This window comes from Globicephala melas, chromosome 4 (genome assembly GCF_963455315.2).
Source record: "Globicephala melas chromosome 4, mGloMel1.2, whole genome shotgun sequence".
In the NCBI taxonomy this organism is placed as follows: Eukaryota; Metazoa; Chordata; class Mammalia; order Artiodactyla; family Delphinidae; genus Globicephala; species Globicephala melas.
This window is the reverse complement of record NC_083317.1, coordinates 37,153,075-37,176,225: the sequence shown is the minus strand read 5'-3', so window position 1 is coordinate 37,176,225 and position 23,151 is coordinate 37,153,075. Positions and strand designations below refer to the sequence as shown.

At 34.7% G+C, this 23,151-nt stretch overlaps 1 protein-coding gene across 1 annotated transcript; it reads right to left on the bottom strand.

Annotated features, from left to right (window-relative positions):
* Window positions 1-430: 430 nt before the first annotated feature.
* LOC138842639 (tigger transposable element-derived protein 1-like) lies at window positions 431-967 on the bottom strand. The gene has a single exon (XM_070045370.1). It carries the CDS (start codon window positions 965-967, stop codon window positions 431-433), a length of 537 nt encoding a protein of 178 aa, XP_069901471.1.
* Window positions 968-23,151: the final 22,184 nt, after the last annotated feature.

Genomic DNA, 23,151 nt, shown 5'->3' with positions numbered 1-23,151 from the left:
AAGTCGTCCATGAATGGGCAGATGGTCTGGAGCATTGTCAAGGAGCAAAAGAATGTTGAATGGGATGTCCTTCTTCATGCAATATTTCTCTACCTCCGGGATAAAGTGATGGAAAAAACAGTCCTAGAAAATGGCCTGTGTAACCCAGGCTTTGGGGTTACTCTTCCACACAGCAGGAAGAGATAACTTGGCTATTTTTTAAAGGCTCTTGCGTTCTCTGAGTGATAAACTAAGAGAGGCTTCAGCTTCATATCGCTGGAAGCATTGCCACCAAACAACAGAGTTAGCCAATCTTAAACTTCTTTATAGCCTGGCATCAACTTTTCCTCCTTACTAATGTAATTTCCATCTGGCATCCTCTTCCAGTACAGTCCTGTCTCAACCACATTAAAACCTGCTCGGATAAAGACATGCCTTCATCAATGATTTCTCAAAGTATTTCAGGAAATTCCTGGGCAGCTGCCGTATCTGCACTCCCTGCCTCACCACTTACTTTTACATTGTGAATGTTAGCTCTAGCCTTGAACCAATAAAACCAACCATGGCTGGCATTAAAAGATGTGCCCTCTGATTCTTTGCTGTGTTTCTTCTTCAAGTCTTCATAAAGACTTTTAGCTTTCTCTTGAATCAGCATTAAGATGAGTGGGACTGGACGCTGATGCTGATCCTGCATCCACACACTGAGAAGTTTCTCCGTCTCCTCCATCACTTTTCCACGCTTCTTTGATATTGTTGTGGCCATTATCGGCACAGCTGACTTCACATGTTCCATGATCTTGTCCTTGTTCTTTAGAATCATGTGAATGGTTGAATCATTCATGTTGTAATAACAAGCGACGTCTACCATCTTTTTGCCTTGCTCCACTCTCTCAATTATTTTCACTTTTGTTTCCATCGTTATCACTTGATGTTTCTTAGCAGTACCAGCTACATCACCGCTGCTTTTACACTTGCTTCCAGACATCATGGTCTTGAAATAAAGATACTGTACTACTGTACTCTATACATTACTGTACAGTAAAGTACACGAAAACACAACCACTTATAGAGGATGCATTCACCTGACAATACACCAGACATGTGAACTAACTTACATGATTGGACATGCGAACACAGGTTCACTTCTATGAAAGTTCACAACTTGAAGGTTCGTATGTAGGGGACTCACTGTATAGATGAAGAAATGGTGATAAGGAGAAATAAAATGATAATTTTTCTTGTTCAATTAGTGAATTACCAAGAAAAATTGTGTTTTCAAGAACAATTTCAGACGACTTTCTCCACATAAAGTAATGCTTTATCTGTTTGATTTTTTTTAAGAATGAAAAGTTTATAAAATCAAATAATCATCTTTGCCATTCACAGATGAGTTACTATAATGTCTTTTTGGTTCATGCTTTGGAGTATCTTTACTGGAGTTCAACTGACTCTTTACCAAATTTTCTTCCAAAATGAGTTACTTTATATTTTCAGTCATTTTTATTAAAAACCTCCTGGATTCTAATTTTTGAGAAAATGGAAAAATAATTACTCAGGTCATAATTTCTGTAAGAAATTAGAAATGTTTATGTTATTAATAAATGATTTATAAAAGGCATGAATTGTATCCTTGTTACTTAAAACATCAGATGCATATTCCTTAGGAAAGATGAGAATATTGAAGGTACTCATAGCAATAATACTGGAGACAAATTATTTCATAAATATTTGTTATGGTTTTCTACTATGCCCAGAATAAATGGCTTTTGAAAATAATAGTTGAAGTGAGGCTAAGGCGTTTAATCATTCTGAAAACCTATTTATTGTGTACATATCCCATAGCAATAGAGATGATTTCTATTATAACACAAACCAAAACACAATTAAAAACAGATAGTTTTATTCCCTGTGAGAGTTTGAAATCCTTGCTACCCCTTCATTTCTTGAGCCATCTTCTCATGCAGGGGGTGAATTTTGCAGGGCTAGTGTGTGAGAAAAATTACTTGGATCCCCTGCAGCCAGCAATTCAAGCAATCTCATATCCTTGAAAAGACAGTGAAAATGCATTCCGTGATAAAACATATTCCTGGGGACTGGAGGTGACAATTGTAGATTACTCAAATAGTTCTGCTTTCTTTGGAGGATCAGAATGGGAGGTAATCTGTATGACTTCATTGAGAGTTAAACTGCCTGTCTGGATTTTGTAATGCAAAGTAATACCTAGGTAAACAGGACTTAAAGTAATGAATGGATATAATTTCTATGTAAATTGGATATCATTGAAGGATATTTTTCTCTTGTTATTTGGTATGTATAATTAAGAGATTATGTATTCAGCAGTAATGAAGGGATGATCAGTAAAGAAAGATGTCCTGTGCTTTATCTAAAATTTGTCTATAAATAGATGTAAGTTGAATAGGAAGTTCTCATCACACACTAAATTTGATGACTACTGTAAAAGCAAAGCATATCCTACTACATACATGAGAAAGTCAGTATTTTGAAGGTTAGCGGCATTGAAGGCAAGGTGGGCTCTCATTTTAAAATATCCCTTAGTGATTTCAAGGTGTAACAAAAACAAAATCAGCAGATAACTCACACACAAAGTTTTCTTAAAGATTCTAGTTGTGCCTTGTGATTGGTGAAATTCAAAATATTCATAAGGATTTCTTCACTCCTCAAAAAGCTTTTAGGTTCGGCAGAAATTAATTTGTAATTTAAATTAGAGATAAGCTTTCATGACTCACAAAATTCTGAGTGTTCTTTTTATCAGCATACTTCATAGTGAATCAAGATTTAGGTATGTTTTTCCTTTAGAATCTTCTGTTGTCAGTGTTTTCCTTTTGTGTGAGACATGTCCCTCATGTCTTTTGCCAAATTTGGGTTGGAATTTTAAAAATGACTGTATATTGAAATTACAATTGTGACATTTCTTCACAAAATGTATTATTAGAGGATAACAGAGAGAAAAGAATTATGATGTTCACAAAAATATATCCTTTAATATTGGAAAGCAAATCTCTTAATTTTTAATATCATATGTGTAGCACTTGAAAGATACTCAGTTAGAATTAGCTTCCTATTTTGAGATGTACTAAACTTATTTCCATAATTTACCTATATGGTACCATTATGTTCAGTGGGCCTAGCTAATGGACATTTGAGAAAACATTAAATAAACCCAGATCTCACTCCACTTGCCCACAACTTTTTCACTATTTGCCTGCATATTAGGATACCAGCAAATTCTCTCCTTATTCCCATCCCTAGTTCATGGTGAAATTCCAGTATGGGGTGCAGATTTACAGAAGCAGAATATTATAACATTTCAGCATATTTCAGGAATATTCATAAAAAATCACACCATTAATTAAATTCAATTTATTATGAACTTATTCTATTCCTAATCTACTAAATAGCTCAAAAGTTTATCCTCCACTCTCTAGTCTTTCTAATTTGTCATCATTCTTCTGAACTGTTGCCACTGACTTCTTCCTAACTACGATTTTAATCACATCATCCCATACCTACCATAATTTTCCACATTGCTACAAGAGAAATCACTCTAAAAAGTATAAAGTGTATCTTACCTTTTAAAAATATATACTTAAAGTATTTAAATGGTTTCTGTTTTCATTAAGGTAATGCCAAACATCTTAGAATGGGATATATGACCCTCTGAGAAATTGTCCTTGCCTATGCCCCTCAGCTTCATTGCATATACACTAATTCCTCAATTTTTCCTAGGTAGAAACTGTGTCAACATCTAACATATCTGTACTTAGAAGCCATGAGGCAACATTACCCCACCCTGCACTAACCCAACTGCAATTATACAACAATGGAATTTACTAGGCAATCTGGTTCAAGGAAATCTAATTACACATTCATCTCCCCATCGCCAAGAAAGAGTCATATGCATTCTTATTAAATGAGAAGATCCCAGTACTCATGTTACATTTTTTATCTCTTGTCTTGCATCTTTGAAACAAAGTATAACATCCAGTTTGCATGAATCAAATCCTTATAGCTGGACGGACCTTCAAGATGGCAGGGGAGTAAGACATAGAGATCACCTTCCTCTTCACAAATACATCAAAAATGCATCTACATGTGGAGCAACACCTACAGAACACCTACTGAACACTGGCAGAAGACCTCAGACTTCCCAAAAGGCAAGAAACTCCCCACGTATCTGGGTAGGGTAAAACAAAAAAGAAAAAAGAGACAAAAGAATAGGGATGGCACCTGCACCAGGGAGGGAGCTCTGTAAGGAGGAAAATTTTCCACACGCTAGGAAGCCCCTTCACTGACGGAGACAGGGGGAGGGGTGGAAGCTCCGGAGCCACAGAGGAGAGCACAGCAACAGGGATGCAGAGGACAAAGTAGAGAGATTCCTGCACAAAGGATCATTGCCGACCAGCACTCACCAGCCTGAGAGTCTTGTCTGCTCACTCACCAGGGCGGGTGGGGGCTGGGAGCTGAGGCTCGGACTTCGGAGGTCAGATCCCAGGGAGAGAACTGGGGTTGGCTGTATGAACACAGCCTGAAGGGGGCTAGAGCACCACAGCTAAATGAAGGGAGTCTAGAAAAATGTCTGGAACTGCCTGAGTCAAGAGACCATTGTTTTGGAGTGCATGAGGAGAGGAGATTCAGAGCACCACTTAAATGAGCTCCAGAGATGGGCGCAAGCCACGGCTATCAGCATGGACACCAGAGACGGGCATGCGATGCTAAGGCTGCTGCTGCAGCCACCAAGAATCCTGTGTGCAAGCACAGGTCACTATCCACACCTCCCCTCCCGGGAGCCTTTGCAGCCCACCACTGCCAGGGTCCCATGATCCAGGGGCAACTTCCCCGGGAGAACACATGGAATGCCTCAGGCTGTTGCAAGGCCATACCGGCCTCTGCAACCGCAAACACGCCCCCCATTCCATATGCCTCAGTCACCCAGGCCTGAGTGAGCCAGAGCCACCTAATCAGCTGCTGCTTTTACCCCCTCCTGTCTGGGTGAAGAACAGATGCCAGAGGCGACCTATATGCAGAGGCAGGACCAAATCCAAAGCTGAACCCCAGGAGCTGTGCAAACAAAGAAGAGAAAGGGAAATTTCTCCATTCAGCTTCAGGAGCAGTGGATTAAACCTCCACAATCAACTTGATGTACCCTGCATCTGTGGAATACTTGAATAAACAATGAATCATCCCAAAATTGAAGCAGTAAAATTTGGGAGCAACTGTAGACTTGGGGTTGGTTGTACGTGAATGACAAGTTTCTGATTTTTATGTTTATGTTAGTTTAATTTTTAGCACTTTTTATCATTGGTGGATTTGCTTATTGGTTTGGTTGCTCTCTTCTTTTTTTTTTTATTACTTTTTAATTTTATTTTAATATATTTTTTTATTTTTTATTTCAATAACTTTATTTTATATTATTTTTTTTTCTTTGCTCTCTTTTCTTCTGAGCCGTGTGGCTGACAGGGTCTTGGTGCTATGGCCAGCTGTTGGGCCTGAGCCTCTGATGTGGGAGAGCCAAGCTCAGGACACTGGACCACCAGAAACCTCTGGGTCCCATGTAATATCAATCAGCAAGACGTCTCATAGAGATCTCCATCTCAACTCTAAGGCCCAGCTCCACTCAAGGACCAGCAAGCTGCAGTGCTGGACACCCCATGCCAAACAGCTATCAAGACAGGAACACAACCCCACCCATTAGCTGAGAGGCTGCCTAAAATCTAATAAGTTCATAGACATCCTAAAACACACCACTGGACATGGTCCTGCCCACCAGAAAGACAAGATCCAGCCTCATCCACCAGAACACAGGCACCAGTCCCATCCACCAGGAAGCCTACACAACCTACTGAACCAAATTTACCCACTGGGGGAAAACAGCAAAAACAACAGGAACTACAAACCTACACCCTGTGGAAAGCATAACCCAAACACAGTAAGTTAAGCAAAATGAGAAGACAGAGAAATACATAGCAGATGAAGGAGCAAGGTAAAAACCCACCAGACTAAACAAATGAAAGGAAAGGAAATATGCAGTCTACCTGGAAAAGAATTCAGAGTAAGGAGAGTAAAGATGATGCAACATTTTGGAAATAGAATGGAGAAAATACAAGAAACATTTAATAAGGACCTAGAAGAACTAAAGAGGAAACAGTGATGAACAACACAACAAATGAAATTCAAAACTCTCTAGAAGGAATCAATAGCAGAATAACTGAAGCAGAAAAATGGATAAGTCACCTGGAAGATAAAATAGTGAAAATAATTACTGCAGAGAAGAATAAAGAAAAAAGAATGGAAAGAATTGAGGACAGTCTCAGAGATCTCTGGGACAACATTAAATGCAACAACATTCAAAATTTAGGGATCCCAGAAAAAGAAGAGAAAAAGAAAAGGACTGAGAAAATATTTGAAGAGATTATAGATGAAAACTTGCCTAATATGGGAAAGGAAAGAGTTAATCAAGTCCAGGAAGCACAGAGAGTCCCCTACAGATAAATCCAGGAAGAAACATGCCAAGACACATATTAATCAAAATATCAAAAATTAAATACAAAGAAAAAATACTGAAAGCAGCAGGGAAAAGCAACAAATAACATACAAGGGAATCCCCATAAGGTTAACAGCTGATCTTTGAGCAGAAATTCTGCAAGCCAGAAGAGAGTGGCAGGACATATTTAAAGTGATGAAAGGGAAAATCCTACAACCAAGATTACTTCACCCAGCAAGAATCTCATTCAGATTCGATGGAGAAATTAAAACATTTACGGACAAGCAAAAGTTAAGAGAATTCAGCACCACGAAACCAACTTTACAACAAATGCTCAAGGAACTCATCTAGGCAGGAAACACAAGAGAAAGAAAAGGCCTACAAAAACAAACCCAAAACAGTAAAGAAAATGGTAATAGGAACATACATATTGATAAATACCTTAAATATAAATGGATTAAATGCTCCAACCAAAAGACATAGATGGCTGAATGGATACAAAACAAGACCTGTATATATGCTGTCTACAGGAGACCAATTCAGACCTAGGGACACATACAGACTGGAAGTGAGGGGATGGAAAAAGATATTCCATGCAAAAAGAAATCAAAAGAAAGCTGGCATAGCAATTCTCATATCAGACAAACTAGACTTTAAAATTAAGACTATTACAAGAGACAAAGAAAGACTCTACATAATGATCGAGGGATCAATCCAAGAAGAAGATATAGCAATTGTAAATATTTATGCACCCAAAATAGGAGCACCTCAATACATAAGGCAAATGCTAACAGCCAAAAAGGGGAAATCAACACTAAGACAATAATAGTAGGGGAGTTTAACACCCCAGTTTCACCAATGGACTAATCAACCAAAATGAAAATAAATATGGAAACACAAGCTTTAAATGACACATTAAACAAGATGGACTTCATTGATATTTATAGGACATTCCATCCAAAAACAACAGAATACACTTTCTTCTCCAGTGCTCATGGAACATTCTCCAGGATAGATAATATCTTAGGTCACACATCAAGCATTGGTAATTTTAAGAAAATTGAAATCTTATCAAGTATCTTTTCCAACCACAGTGCTATGAGGCTAGATATCAGTTACAGGAAAAAAAACTAAAGAAACCAAACACATGGAGGGTAAACAATATGCTACTAAATACCCAAGAGATTACTGAAGGAATCAAAGAGAAAATCAAAAAATACCTCAAAACAAATGACAATGAAAACACAACAACCCAAAACCTATGGGATGCAGCAAAAGCAGTTCTAAGAGGGAAGTTTATACTAATACAATCGTACCTCAAGAAACAAGAAAAATCTCAAATAAACTAACATTACACCTAAACAATTAGAGAAAGAAGAAAAAAAATCCCTCAAAATTAGCAGAAGTAAGGAAATCATAAGGATCAGATCAGAACTAAATGAACAAGAAATGAAGGAAATGAAGGCAAAGATTAATAAAACTAAAAGTTGCTTCTTTGAGAATAAAACAAAATTGATTAACCAGTGTCATCAAGAAAAATTGGGAGAAGACTCAAATCAACAGAATTAGAAATGAAAAAGGAGAAGTAACCACTGACACAGCAGAAATACAGAGGATCATGAGAGATTACTGCAAGCAACTATATGCCAATAAAATGGACAACCTGGAAGAAATGGACACATTCTTAGAAAAACACAACCTTCTGAGACTGAACCAGGAAGTAATAGAAAATATAAACAGACCAATCACAAGCACTGAAATTGAAGCTGTGATTAAAAATCTTCCCACAAAGAAAAGTCCAGGACCAGATGGCTTCACAGGTGAATTCTATGAAACATTTACAGAAGAGCTGACACCTATTCTTCTCAAACTCTTCCAAAATATAGCAGAGGGAGGAACACTCACAATCGCACTCTATGAGGCCACCATCACCCTGATACCAAAACCAGAAAAAGATGTTACAAAAAAAGAAAACTACAGACCAGTATCACTGATGAATATAGATTCAAAAATCCTCAACAAAATACTAGCAAACATAATCAAACAGCACATTAACAGGATCATACACCATGATCAAGTGGTGTTTATTCCAGGAATACAAAGATTCTATAATATATGCAAATCAATTAACGTGATACACCATATTAACAAATTGAAGAAGAAAAACCATATGATCATCTCAATAGATACAGAAAAAGCTTTTGACAAAATTCAACACCGATTTATGATAAAAAATACCTTCAGAAAGTAGGCATAGAGCAAACTTACCTCAACATAATAAAGGCCATATATGATAAACTCACAGCCAACATTGTTCTCAATGCTGAAAAACTGAAACCCTTTCCCCTAAGATCAGGAACAAGACAAGGCTGCCCACTCTCACCACTGTTCTTCAACATAGTTTTGAAAGTTTTAGCCATAGCAATCAGACAAGAAAAATAAATAAAATGAACCCAGGTTGGAAAAGAAGAAGTAAAACTGTCACTGTTTGCAGATGACAGGATATTATACATAGAGAATCCTAAAGATGCCACCAGAAAACTACTAGAGCTAATCAATCAATTTGGTAAAGTAGCAGGATACAAAATCAATGGACAAAAATCTCTTGCATTCCTATATACTAATGATGAAAAATCTGAAAGAGAAATTAAGGAAACACTCCCATTTACCATTGCAACAAAAAGAATAAAATACTGAGGAGTAAACCTACCTAAGGAGACAAAAGACCTGTATGCAGAAAACTATAAGACACTGATGAAAGAAACTAAAGATGATACCAACAGATGGAGAGATATACCATGATCTTGGATTGGAAGAATCAACATTGTGAAAATGACTATACTACCCAAAGCAATCTACAGATTCAATGCAATCCCTATCAAACTACCACTGGCATTTTTCACAGAAATAGAACAAAACTTTCACAATTTGTATGGAAACACAAAAGACCCTGAATAGCCAAAGCAATCTTGGGAAAGAAAAATGGAGCTGGAGGAATCAGGTTCCCTGACTTCAGATTATACTACAAAGCTACAGTAATCAAGACAGTATGGTACTGGCACAAAAACAGAAATATAGTTGATGGAACAGGATAGATATCCCAGAGATAAACCCATGCACATATGGTCACCTTATCTTTGATAAAGGTGGCAAGAATATACAGTAGAGAAAAGACAGCCTCTTCAATAATTGGTGCTGGGAAAACTGGACAGTTACATGTAAAGAATGAAATTAGAACACTGCATAACACCATACACAAAAATAAACTCAAAATGGATTAAAGACCTAAGTGTAAGTCAAACTCTTTCAGGAAAACATAGGCAGAACACTATGACATAAATCACAGCAAGATCCTTCTTGACCTATCTGCTAGAGAAATGGTAATATAACAAAAATAAACAAATGGGACCTAATGAAACTTCAAAGCTTTTGCACAGCAAAGGAAACCATAAACAAGACAAAAAGACAACCCTCAGAATGGGAGAAAATATATGTGAATGAAGCAACCGATGAACTATTAATCTCCAAAATATGCAAGCAGCTCATGCAGCTCAATATCAAAAAGCAAACAACCCAATCCAAAAATGGGCAGAATAGACATTTCTTCAAAGAAGATATGCAGATTGCCAACAAACACATGAAAGAATGCTCTATATCACTAATCATTAGGTAAATGCAAATCAAAACTACAATAATGTATCACCTCCCACTGGTCAGAATGGCCATCATCATAAAATCTACAAACAATAAATGCTGGAGAGGGTGTGGAGAAAAACGAACCCTCCCACACTGTTGGTGGGAATGTTAATTGATACAGCCACTATGGAGAACAGTATGGAGGTTCCTTAAAAAACTACAAATAGAACTACCATATGACCCAGCAATTCCACTACTGGGCATATACCCTGAGAAAACCGTAATTCAAAAAGAGTCATATACCACAATGTTCATTGCAGCTCTATTTACAATAGCCATGACATGGAAGCAACCTAAGTGTCCTTTGACAGATGAATGGATAAAGAAGATGTGGCACATATATACAGTGTAATATTATTCAGCCATAAAAAGAAACAAAATTGAGTTATTTGTAGTAGACCTAGAAGCTCAGACAGAGTGAAGTAATTCAGAAAGAGAGAAACAAATACTGTATGCTACAACATATATATGGAATCTAAAAAATAGAAAAGAGTTCTGAAAAACCTAGGGGCAGGACAGGAATAAAGACGCAGATGTAGAAAATGGAGTTAAAGACATAGGGATGGAGAAGGGTAAACTGGGATGAAGTAAGAGAGTGGCATTGACATATTTACACTACCAAATGTAAAATAGGTACCTAGTGGGAAGCAATCACAGAGCACAGGGAAATCAGCTCAGTGCTTTGTGACCACCTAGAGGGTTGGGATAGGGAGGGTGGGAGAGAGACGCCAAGAGGGAGGGATATGGGGACATAAGTACATGTATAGCTGATTCACTTTGTTGTACATCAGAAACTAACACAACAATGTAAAGCAATTATACTCCAATAAAGATGTTAAAAAAAAAAATCCTTAGAGCTGAGGCGGGGTACACCCAGCCAGGCCGGCTGATCCCTGAGTACAATGTTTTTAAGTGGTAACTGTGACTATGGATCGAATGTAAAGATGCTAGGAATAACCTTTCTGATTGTGGTGAGTGGTGACCTTGGCCCCTGATCCTCTGAGGAAGTGAAGCATTTAAGACTGAATGTTGCAAATGGAAAAGTAAGACCAAGCAGCACCGAAGATGTTTTGTAACTGTATTTTTGCCAAAGATTTTTTAGGGAAATATCAAGTAAGCCTGGGCCATGAAGGTTGATGTGCAAATTCATGTCTTCTGAAAATTTTTTGTTGGAAACCAAATCAGTTTTAAGATAAAATATTGGTTCTTGACTAATAAGTTCAGGCAACAAGATACCCAAGCAGGCAGCTGATAACTGGAGAACTTTTCCAGAAGAACTACCAAGAGTTACTGCCATCTGTGACTGACCGTCTATATGCCATAAACTATAAACAATCATGAGAAGCTGAGAGCCAGAGTTCTAGGAAGAGGGAATTGGAATTTTGTTTCAAGCACAGAAAGAAAATAATGTTTCAGACTGAGAGGTAGAAAAGAGTCAGGGAGATTTTTAAGTGTCAATTATCTGAGATTGCTTGAGAATTACCTACTACAAATGTGTAGTCTCTAAGTTTGTCTATTTGCTTGCCAGGGATCTGGCCATGTAACAAACACACTGTCCTCCTAAACAAAATATATTGTAAAAATTTCTGACCTTTTTATTAATAAGAGGGAAGAAACTCATGATCAAGTCACTGCAAAAGAGAAATCAAGACCAAAATAGAGAAAAAAAAATGGCATTGCCAAGTTTTGTTGGGAAGTATTTACAGTCTAGTATTGCTAAACAATCTTGGGATTGAAAAATGACCTGAGGGCTCTGGAAATTTCACCAGTTAATGGAATTAGCAGGTGAAATAGGATGAAATAGAGGTGATAGATAATTTTTAGAAACAGGATAAAAAGGTTATGAGGACAACACAAGTTGAAATTCAAGTCATAGACACTGATGGTAAAGAAGGTATGGCTAGGCAGCTTGATGTCTTGGCTATTTCTAACTTAGGGAGTTTGGGAATCCCAATGCCTACTCCTAAATACCAGGAGCTACAGGCCAGCTCACATTATCTACGTAAGCAAGACCACATATTTATTTATCAATGTATTTTAAGAATACAGGGAATTTATTTATGATGTGTTGCCAAACTGAAAACTCCTTTGGAATATTCTTTTACTGAATAAAAAAAGTAAGATCTATCTCAACCTTGCCCTGAAGCTTCCTTCTCTGACCTCCCTCCTCCCTCTCACACTTGTTCCAGGAAAAGTTTTAAGTAAATGGAGAGAGATAGACATGACAAACTAGCCATGCCCTCTGATGTTGGCTCAAAAATTAAGAAGAGTTTCTCTCTATCAGAAAGTATATAGAAGAACAATGTACAGGGAAGCAGTGAAGTAGGATTTTTTATTTTTTATTTCTAAACATTGTGCATGCGTGTGTGCGCGTGCACGGTATGAAACAGGAGCAAGATCTTACAGCATTATTAGATCACACACTTTTTTAAAATGGGGAATTAAAAACTGATGTCTCCGTTTATAAGGTCTCAAAGCCACTGGCATTTACCCTGATATTAGGACATGCATTCCCACAGATTACCCTTCTTCCCTACTACACACCTCAAAATCTCAGGCCTTGGCACTCTTGTTTTCTCTTTTTGTATTCACATTGTAGTTGAATCCACCTAATCCTATGACTTTAAACAAATTTATTTAATCTTTATAGTCTAATGCACATATTTGTGGGAAGCATTGAAGGTTTCCCCCATGTGTTTATAAATATGCATTTGTGGTGGTAAGTCATCCTCCACATGGTGCATTTTCATCTACCAGTTGCCTTCTTCTTTTTGATGGTATTATCACATCCAGCAAATTCCCTGGGCACTGTTTTTACTTTCTTCCACATACTGACGCTCTTTTCTTCTAGGATCCTCCATATGCTGAGGCTATTTTCTGATCTAACCAAGAGTACTAAGAATGTTCCTTTTGCCTGTTAATGTTACATATTGTCAGGGGTGAACAAAAATCAGTACATGTTTCTGAATCATTTAGAACCCTTCTGGAAAATCTTTCCTTCAGCTTTATCCTCCATTACGTTCAAACAGTTATAAGATGGTTGTAAGTGGGAAACCCCTGCTGTTCTCTTATCAGCTGCAGGCTCTTTCAGTGTCTCAGACTGACTACATGGAGCCCTTTTGCCAACCTGCTTTTTAAAAATGACTGTTGCTGGGAATAATCTTTCACTTCATCAGATAGTTTGGTCACTGTAGCAAACACAGATCAGGCTAAAGTTGGAATCCCTAATGTATAAAACAGGCCTTGGCACCTTCATTTTCTATGATATATCTCAAGGCTAACTAAAGATAATAGTTCTTATCTAGAAGTTATATTCTAAAATGACAAAAAATGGTCTTATAAGATCTAAAATATTTTCTCTGCATAGAGTACTAATCTGCATCCAAATATATATACATAGAGAGAGAGAGAAAGAGACAGAGACAGAGAAAGAAAGGGAATATCTAATTTGAATGAATCTCTGCCATTACAAGAAGTTTAAATTTTTCAAAGTGTGTGGTAGTTTTGTTATGTAAACTTTAATAAAAATAGAAATTTAATTGCAATTTTATATCATATACAGCACTAATGCTTGCATTCCAGGCATTCTGAGTTTCACAGATATGAATTAATTGTCTTCTTGTTTGTGTGTTGTTTTTATTCAATTTTTCTAAAATAGAATATATCTGTGGGGAAAATTTGGCAAAAAAGACTGCAATTCAATCTAACAAATGAGGTCGTGATGTTAATGAAATATTTTATGCAGTAGCTGGCAGTTTCAGCACACATTTCTAGTTCATACAAGGTAACTCATCCAAACAATAGATAGAGCCATTCCAAATATTTTACATCTAAATAGCAATCCAAATAAATCTGTCATATAAAATCATGCTGTTGAGATACTGGTGAAGCCCAATGCTGTTTTAAAATTAGGCGCCTGTTTATAAAAATGCAACAGGACGGAACACTTAACAAAAGTAATAACAGTCTGTTGATACGTGTTTAAGAAGTAAATGCATTTTTGATTTATTTGTTTTCCTGATTTCCTTTCCATAAGGAATATTCTACTTGCCACCTCCATATTTTTTCTGAGAGTCAAATTTATGAATAATTCTGCTTCACTTTTTCTTCTTACATGGTTCTGTTTATTTAAAGGAAGAGACATATACTTTGATAAAAAATAAAAAAGGAGAAAGTTTGAATTCTTGTGTGTTTTTATAATGTTGCTATGACTTTTCTACTATTGAATCCTTTCTTTGAGGAAGAAAGTTTACATTTTACTCTGTGTATGAATGATATGGTAAAAAGTTAGAAGGAATAGTCACCCAAAAAATCATTCGATACATCTTAGGGACACACAGATTGTAAGTGGATCTTCACTTATATGCTTCCATGATTTTATATTTCACACTTTGTTCCTAAATAGCCTATTATGTTATTTCTGAGAGTCTGTTTTTGGAACTGGGATTATTAGAATAAGAGTTATTAATTTACATTTCATATGTATCCTCACCCATCAATTCCTCTAATCACTTTCCATAGCACACATAAGGTACAAACAATTAAAGAGAAAAGTTTCTAAAATCATATACCAAGATTGAGCTTAGAGTCCTCCCTTAGTCTCCCACGTGTACGCCATACAAAACTCCTGTCAAAATAGTGAATATGTTTGTCCTCTTTCTTTTACGTAGGCCTAACCACTAGCTATATCTAAGAAAATCACTTTCTGGGGACACAAAGATCATGCTCTATTACAAATACAGAAATTCATATTTTGAGATACTTTTTATATTATTGATATAGTATTTTTAGTGTCTAATTATTAACCATCTTTTATAAAAATGCATATGGATCATTTTTAACTTTACTCTGATAAGTTTAGTAGCCGCCAACCAGTGGACTATCTATGTTTATCTGTCAGATGTCTTTGTTTAAAGACATGGCATATAAAATGTTTTAGTCTGTTATAAGTTAAATAATGATTTTGGAGAACCTTGACTTGGTTTACAAATTTTTTATTGCAATTCTTCATATTCATATTGCTTCTTTTACCTCTCCTCTGCCTTTGCTCCTCGTAGGCTTTTAAGCATTCTTTTTTTAAATGAGAAAGCATTAGTATTTCTCTTTGCTAGATACATTCAGACTCACCTCACAGGTTGCCGTAAACACCAACATAAAGAGCTTTAGAAAAGACAAGCAACATGTACTGTTTCGTTGCACCTAGTTCCTTATCCTCTTGAGGCTCTTTACCTGTTTTTCATTAGGCTGCCCTGATTTCTTTTGGACCCTAAATACATGGTTCAGTGCTGATTTTCCTGGTTGGACTGATTCACATATTTCAATATAATTAGCAACAATGAAAAGTAGTACTAGACAAAAAAAAAAAAAATCCCCTCTAGTAAAACATATCATCGGCACACATGTATAGTTAATGAAGTTTTAAATGGGTCTCTTTCTCTAAAATCTAAGCCAACCATAAATTTGTTTAGTGATGCATGTGAGAAATTATTATAGCCTACGGTGAAGTGATTATACTTTACTTACTGTAGGAAGTGTACATTTTTCTAATCCACAGGAAGGTCACCTTGGTCAAAATATTTTTAGTAATTTTATATTAAATATTAGAGTTAAAATGCTAGATTATTTTTCATTCTAAAGCACGGTAGACCAAGGTATGAAAGGAACTGATAGTCTAAATGTCATTTCATTACTATTTAAAGATAAGAATATTGTACTATATTAAGTAATGTATCACACACACTTAAATATTAACCTACATGAATTATTTACATCTGCTAGTGAAAGTCTTTATATAGCTAAAATGTGGAAATTAGTAATATTGGAGACAAAGCCCTGAGAAATTAGAAATAAAAAGTGTTATTAGATGAGCAATCTATTTAGAGTTCACAGTCATTACCTACATTTTCTAGGCTAGGCATAAGATATTTAGAACTTGATAGTTCCTTAAGAAGCTATCCCAGGTTAGAAAGGAAGGAAGGAAGGAAGGAAGGAAAGAAGGAAGAAAAGAAAGAAAGAAAGTGAAAGAGGAAGAGAGATATTTCCATAAAGTACTAGGTTTTCCTATATGTAAAGTAAAAGTATGAATGTAAATTTATAAGGAATTGCTACACTTCATACCCTAAAATTGGCAACCCGTAATCCTGTGATACTGTGTTGGCAAAGTGATATGATGAGGGATTTTTCACAAAATTGCATGCCCTGTTGAGAGCCTCCAGGTCTACTAAGTAATACCTCCAACCAGCTAACCCAACATCACTCACCCTAGTGTAAAAGTTGTATTCTAGATATAACTGACCATGATAAACTTAAGTAAATTCAGAGAGAGCTGTCTCATTTAGACAGGAGAAATGCTCTTTTCAAAATTCGTGCTTGGGCTCCAATTCAGGTTATTTTTATTGCATTTGATAAAGCAGCCATTTGTGCCTGCCCAGTTTGAAGGGGCAATAGCAAATCTTTGAAACAAAACTGCCTGTGTTACTGACAATGAGCACAGATTCCACAGCCAGATTATCTGGGTTTGAATACTAACTGTCACTAGAGGGCCAGTTGACCTTAAACTACCTAGCATGTCTGTCTAAATGTCCTCATTTGTAAAATGAGAGTGGATATAATGATACTTATTGTGTCCTTGTGAGGAATAAATTAGTTCATTATCTAAGAAGCACCAAGCGCATAACATAGTACTGTTTATAGGTAACCTATTATAATTATGTATTTAACCAAATGTTTGTGTTCTTACTTTTTATTTTCTTTACCGAGCTATTTAAAAATTATTTTTAGACTGAATCCAATTTTTAATAAGGTCATATGTACATTTCTACTTCTCTTTTGAAAAAAACAGGGCTCATTACAGGATGAACTCTTAAACTTTATTAAAAGTAATCATACTCCTTACTGTCTTTGACTACACAATTTTAAAGGGAACTACATATAAATAAACAAAAAATACCACAAATCAGATTTTAATGATTTCTGTAGACCCTTCATCTCTATTGAACCACAGGCATAAATTCAGTATATATTTAAAAGAAATAGAAGTAAAGTATGAGATTGTATTCTATTCAGGATTTTACATATAGTCCACATAAAACTAAGCAAGTTTGCTAACGTTTTGTCATTTAGTACTTTAATTTATTTCTGTCCAGGTTATGTCTCATTGTAATATATTTCTGTTTATATATTCTGTAATATATAATTCTTTAATTATATAATATATAATTCTGTAATATATTTCTGCTAATCCTAACTCAGCAAAACTTAAAATTTAAAATGATGTCCTATTTATTTTTCTCTTATTTCATTAATGAAGAAGTTAGAAAACTCAGCTTAGACCTTATTCCCAGGGTAACTCATTAGGAAGCTCAATATGACTGAAAAATATATCATTTACTTTTATGGTTCACTTATAACCCTTCATAATATTTGCAATCTCTTGGAACATTTTTGTATTAACAATATTTTGCAGCTATTTTAACCTTTAATTATATGTAGAATTATCATAAATTTAAAATGTTTGACCATTAATTTTAAGGCAAATATACCACAAATTTGTGTTCACACACTTATTATTTTATAGATATTTCCCTCTCTCTTCCTAAATATCAATTTGTTACATGTCTGTGAGAAAAGAAACTGAAATTCTCAGGTGAAAAATTTTATATTTGATTTCTTTAGAATTATTTTTTATAATTTTCCTACTATTTCAGATGTTTTCTTTGCCTGATTTAAAATAATATGGAGCTGAAAGTCTGAGTCAACACTTGAAAATAATTTTAATTTTATATCTCTTACTGAATATTATTATTTGCATTGGTGTTTCTCTTTTTCTGATATATCTGTTAAAGCCATTCCTATCCTTTTTGAATGAAATAACTGACATGGCCTACTATTCCTGTCTTTTTCCTGCATGCCTTAATTGGTTCTTTATAGTTTAGTTCCCTTCTCTTATGTACTTTCATGTTGACCATTTTATTTTTTAATTTACTTTTCTTTAAACTATTCTTTATAAAGGCATTTGTTCCTTGTGCTCTTATAAAACCCATGCCCTATTCCACTTTCATATGATATGTATTTTATTTTAAAAGACATCATGATAATTTTAAGACACTTTAAAATACATAACCCAAAACAATCAAATATAGATTAAAATATATCCTAGAAATTTAATTTATATTCTATTTGCAATAGTTAGGTAAACGATATTTTTGACATTCATTTGATTTCTTCTGTAAATATAATTTACCCTATTTCTTTAGTGTCTTGTATAAAATACTTGCAATAGAGTATTATGAACAGATATTAACTCTACAAAGTTTGGCTAAATAACACATGTAATTTGTTTTGCATGGAAAAGACAGCAAATCCAGATGCAATCAGTAATTGTTATGGGAACAATCACTCAAGGGTAAGTCTTGATTTGAAAATTATCTTTATTTTAATGATATTTTTGTTTATTATCATTTGGAAAAACAGCAATTATACACAATTACTTGCAGTAAAAGCAGAAGTCAATTAAAACCAAGGGATTTATTTCTATGGTTATTTGTTCTGCTTAAAATCATCACTCACAATCTTAAAGGGAAAACTTTTACCAGAGAGAAAATTTAAATTGTATTCACATTTAAAAGAGGAAGATATTATAAATGAGATATATGTTTTGTCAGCTTTGCAAGAATTAGTTTTAAAACACAGGAATAGAAGACTAATATTTTATTATTATTTTCTTTTAAATCATACAATTTAATAGAATACAAAATGCATTAGAAAAGTCAGCAGTTAAGAATATTACAGTGTATCAAGAATCCGTATACTGAAGAAAGTAAAACTGGCACAAAAAGGAGAATATCATTTTAAACACAGCCATGAATTTTGCTTATAATATCATGGCATTTTATTTTATATTGTAATGATTTATTTGGCAGTCTTTTTTTTATATTTACAAGGAAATTTTTATTTTAAAATTGCTTAAGACAACAAATTTGGAAATTACCTAAATTAGTAAAATACATTCTAATATATCCATTAAATGGAATATTAGATAACCATTCAATATGGAAACAATTGAATGTATGTTCAATGTATGTATGGTAGGGACACTGTTGAGGCCCAATATGTTTTCTTTTTCTAGTAGAAACTCCAGTTTTTTTGGTTAGGTATATGGCAACATGAAATAAACAATTTCTCGGCTTCCATTGGAGCTATGATTTGCTTTTTGACTAAGTTATGGTTAATGGCTTATTGGAAGAAAGTCTTCTCTGAAAGGGATTGAGCATGTGCTTTTTCATCTCTTCCTCTTTCTTGACAAAGATTTTTATCCCAATAATATAATCATTACTTGATATCAGAACACCTATTAATATAGTGTATCAGTAGTTCAGATAGATCATATTTTCTTTCTATTTCCTCTAGTCTACATAAGGACTCAAATAATATTCATCTCTTAGAGGGAGACAAGCCATATGAAAATATCAATGTAAATATACACTTTATTATCAAAAAATCTTGCTTAAATCAACAGAAAAAATATACTTAATGAAGAAACACTGGAGGCATTTCCACTAAAATAATAATTAAGAATGCCCACTATCACTAGTTTAATGTTTATTTTATCTAGAGGTATATGATGAATATAAAATTTCATGGATATGATAGAAAAGCTATGAATACTGGCAAGGAAAAGACAAATTTATGATTTGCAGATAACAAAATTTTATATGTAGAATTTTCTCTTTTTTTTATGAATTTTTTAAAATATCAAGTTTATTATTCTTTTAAAATTTTCATTGGTGTATAGTCGCTTTACAATGTTGTGTTAGCTTCTATTGTAGACCAAAGTGAATCAGCTATACATATACATATATTCCCTCTCTTTTGGATTTCCTTCCCATTTAGGTCACCACAGAGCACTGAGTATAGTTCCCTGTGCTATACAGTAGGTTCTCATTAGTTATCTATTTTATATGTAGTATCAGTAGTGTATATACATCAACCCCAATCTCCCAATTCATCCCACCCACCCCCTTCCCCCTTCGTATCCATATGTTTGTTCTCTGCATCTGTGTCTCTATTTCTCCTTTGTAAATAAGATCATCTATACCAATTTTTTCAGATTCCACATATATACATTAATATACAATATTTGCTTTTCTCTTTCTGACTTACTTTACCCTGTATGACAGTTTCTATGTCCATCCACGTCTCTATGAATGACCCAGTTTTGTTCCTTTATATGGCTGAGTAATATTCCATTGTATATATGTACCACATCTTTACCCATTCCTCTGTTGATGGACATTTAGGATGTTTCCATGTCCTGGCTATTGTAAATGGTGCTGCAGTGAACATAGGGGTGCATGTGTCTTTTTAAATTATGGCTTTCTCTGGGTAGTGACATTGCTGGGTATTATGGTAATTCTATTATTAGTTTTTGAAGGAACCTCCATACTGTTCTCCATAGTGGCTGTATCAATTTACATCCCCACCAACAGTGCAAGAGGGTTCCGTTTTCTCCACACCCTCTCCAGCATTTATTGTTTGTAGATTTTGTGGCCATTCTGACTGGTGTGAGGTGATAACTCATTGTAGTTTTTATTTGCTTTTCTCTAATAATTATTGACGTTGAGCATTTTTTCATGTGTTTGTTGACCATCTGTATGTCTTCTTTGAAGAAATGTCTATATAGGTCTTCTGCCCATTTTTGGATTGGTTTGTTTGTCTTTTTGATGTTGAGCTGCATGAGCTGTTTATATATTTTAGAGATTAATCCTTTGTCAGTTGCTTCATGTGCAAGTATTTTTCCCATTCTGAGGGTTGTCTTTTTGTCTTGTTTATGGTTTCCTTTGCTGTACAAAAGCCATTGAGTTTAATTAGGTCCCATTTGTTTATTTTTGTTTTTATTTCCATTTCTCTAGGAGGTGGGTCAAAAAGGATCTTGATGTGATTTATGTCATAGAGTGTTTTTCTTATATTTTCTTCTAAGAGTTTTACACTCTCTAGCCTTACATTTACGTCTTTAATCTATTTTGAGTTTATTTTTGTGTATGGTGTTAGGGAGTGTTCTAATTTCATTCTTTTACATGTAGCTGTCCAGGTTTCCCAGCAGTACTTACTGAAGAGGTTGTCTTTGCCCCACTGTATATTCTGGCCTCCTTTGTCATAGATTAGGTGAACATAGGTACATGGGTATATTGTTAATATTTATATTAAAGTTAAAATTAAATTTGTTCTTAAAATTTGGGATTAAATTTGTGGCATAGTGGACATCCTTAAGACTATTTTAAAATTTAGTAATTTTTGGTTCACAGTTATCATTCACATGGAGCATTTGGCAGGTATAAGTGGCTATATGTCTTATTAAACAGTCTTTGGATAAATATGAGATTTAGAACAATTCGTTTTGTTGCTTGTTTGCATGTGTTACACATTTTAGACAGTACTAGAATTCTGCCATTACCTAAGGAAGTATTTCTAGTGCAGCTCCTCATCAGCGTCTGTGGCAACAGAGGGAGCAGATGTTATCATATCTACTTATCCATTTCTTCTATTTAAAACCTAACAGTGTTTTGGGTGTTATTATTAAGCACTTTTGTAGTAACTTTTATTTCACAAAGTCCTCCAGTCACACAAAGGAACTTTTGTTCTTTATGATTGCTTTGTGATATCTGAAATTATCTGAAAAAAGAATACTTTTGAAACAATAGTGACTTCTAATTATAGTGACATGTATTTAGTGGGATGAAATGAATGAATTGTATCGACCTGACACTAGTTTTTCTCAGTTTTTTTTGGATTAGAATTATACTAATATAAAACATTATGAGAGAACCAACCCTTAAACTACTTTATATTGCATTTAGTCCTACCAAGTATTGAGGAATACAAACAACTCTAGTGGTAACTTAGATTTAGATATAATATACATTGTAATATGTAAAGTTTAGAGGTAGTATAGTCAGGGAAAATTTAATATATTTGTGTTGACTTATTTCTCTGCCTTATTATTGCTCCATTTCAACATATGAATAAATAGTCACTTTATTCCTTCTGGTTCATTAAAAATATTGAAAGAGTATCACAGTGAGTTCCATGGTTATGTTGGCAATATTATATAAAAATTTAATGCAGTATGTCTTGCAATGAAAACAAAATAAGTTATATAAATAAATTAAATAAATCAATATTTTAAATAGCCATAACATATTCAATTGGCTTCATCATAATATATTTAACCAAATCTAAAATATTTGGTTTGCTTTCAAGATTTGGCTTATTAAAATCAATACAATAGCTAACATATTTATTCATATGTACATTTTAAGATTAAAGTCCTTAAATTGTAAATTATGAATCAAATTATGTACAGATTTAAAATAATCTTGTTTATTCAAATTGCCTTCCATGTGCGTCACACCAAATTATATTTCTACAGAATTATTTCTACAGAAATAATTTCTACAGAAATAATCTATATTTCTACAGAATTATTTTATCCTTATCTAATCTAATAACAGAAGAAAAGTTTTATTTATCTCCATTTCTCAAATTACTAATCCACAAATGTATTTTAAAAAAAAATTATTTTTGCGGTATGCGGGCCTCTCACTGTTGTGGCCCCTCCCGTTGCAGAGCACAGGCTCCAGACGCGCAGGCTCAGTGGCCATGGCCCACGGGCCCAACTGCGTGGCACGTGGGATCTTCCCGGACCGGGGCACAAACCCGTGTCCTCTGCATCGGCAGGCATACTCTCAACCACTGCGCCACCAGAGAAGCCCACTACATACTTTAGATATAATTTCCTCTTGGCTAGAAGTTTGTCATTGTAGCTTATCTGGTGATGTGATTTATGCTTACATGCCTGTGAGGATCTGAGCTCCAGGCTACCATGCACTTTTCAGTCTATGGTTACTGTATTTGTTCATTTATAGAAAAAACTGTGCAGTAGAAGCCAAAGTGGATCACCTGAGTGCCAAATACAT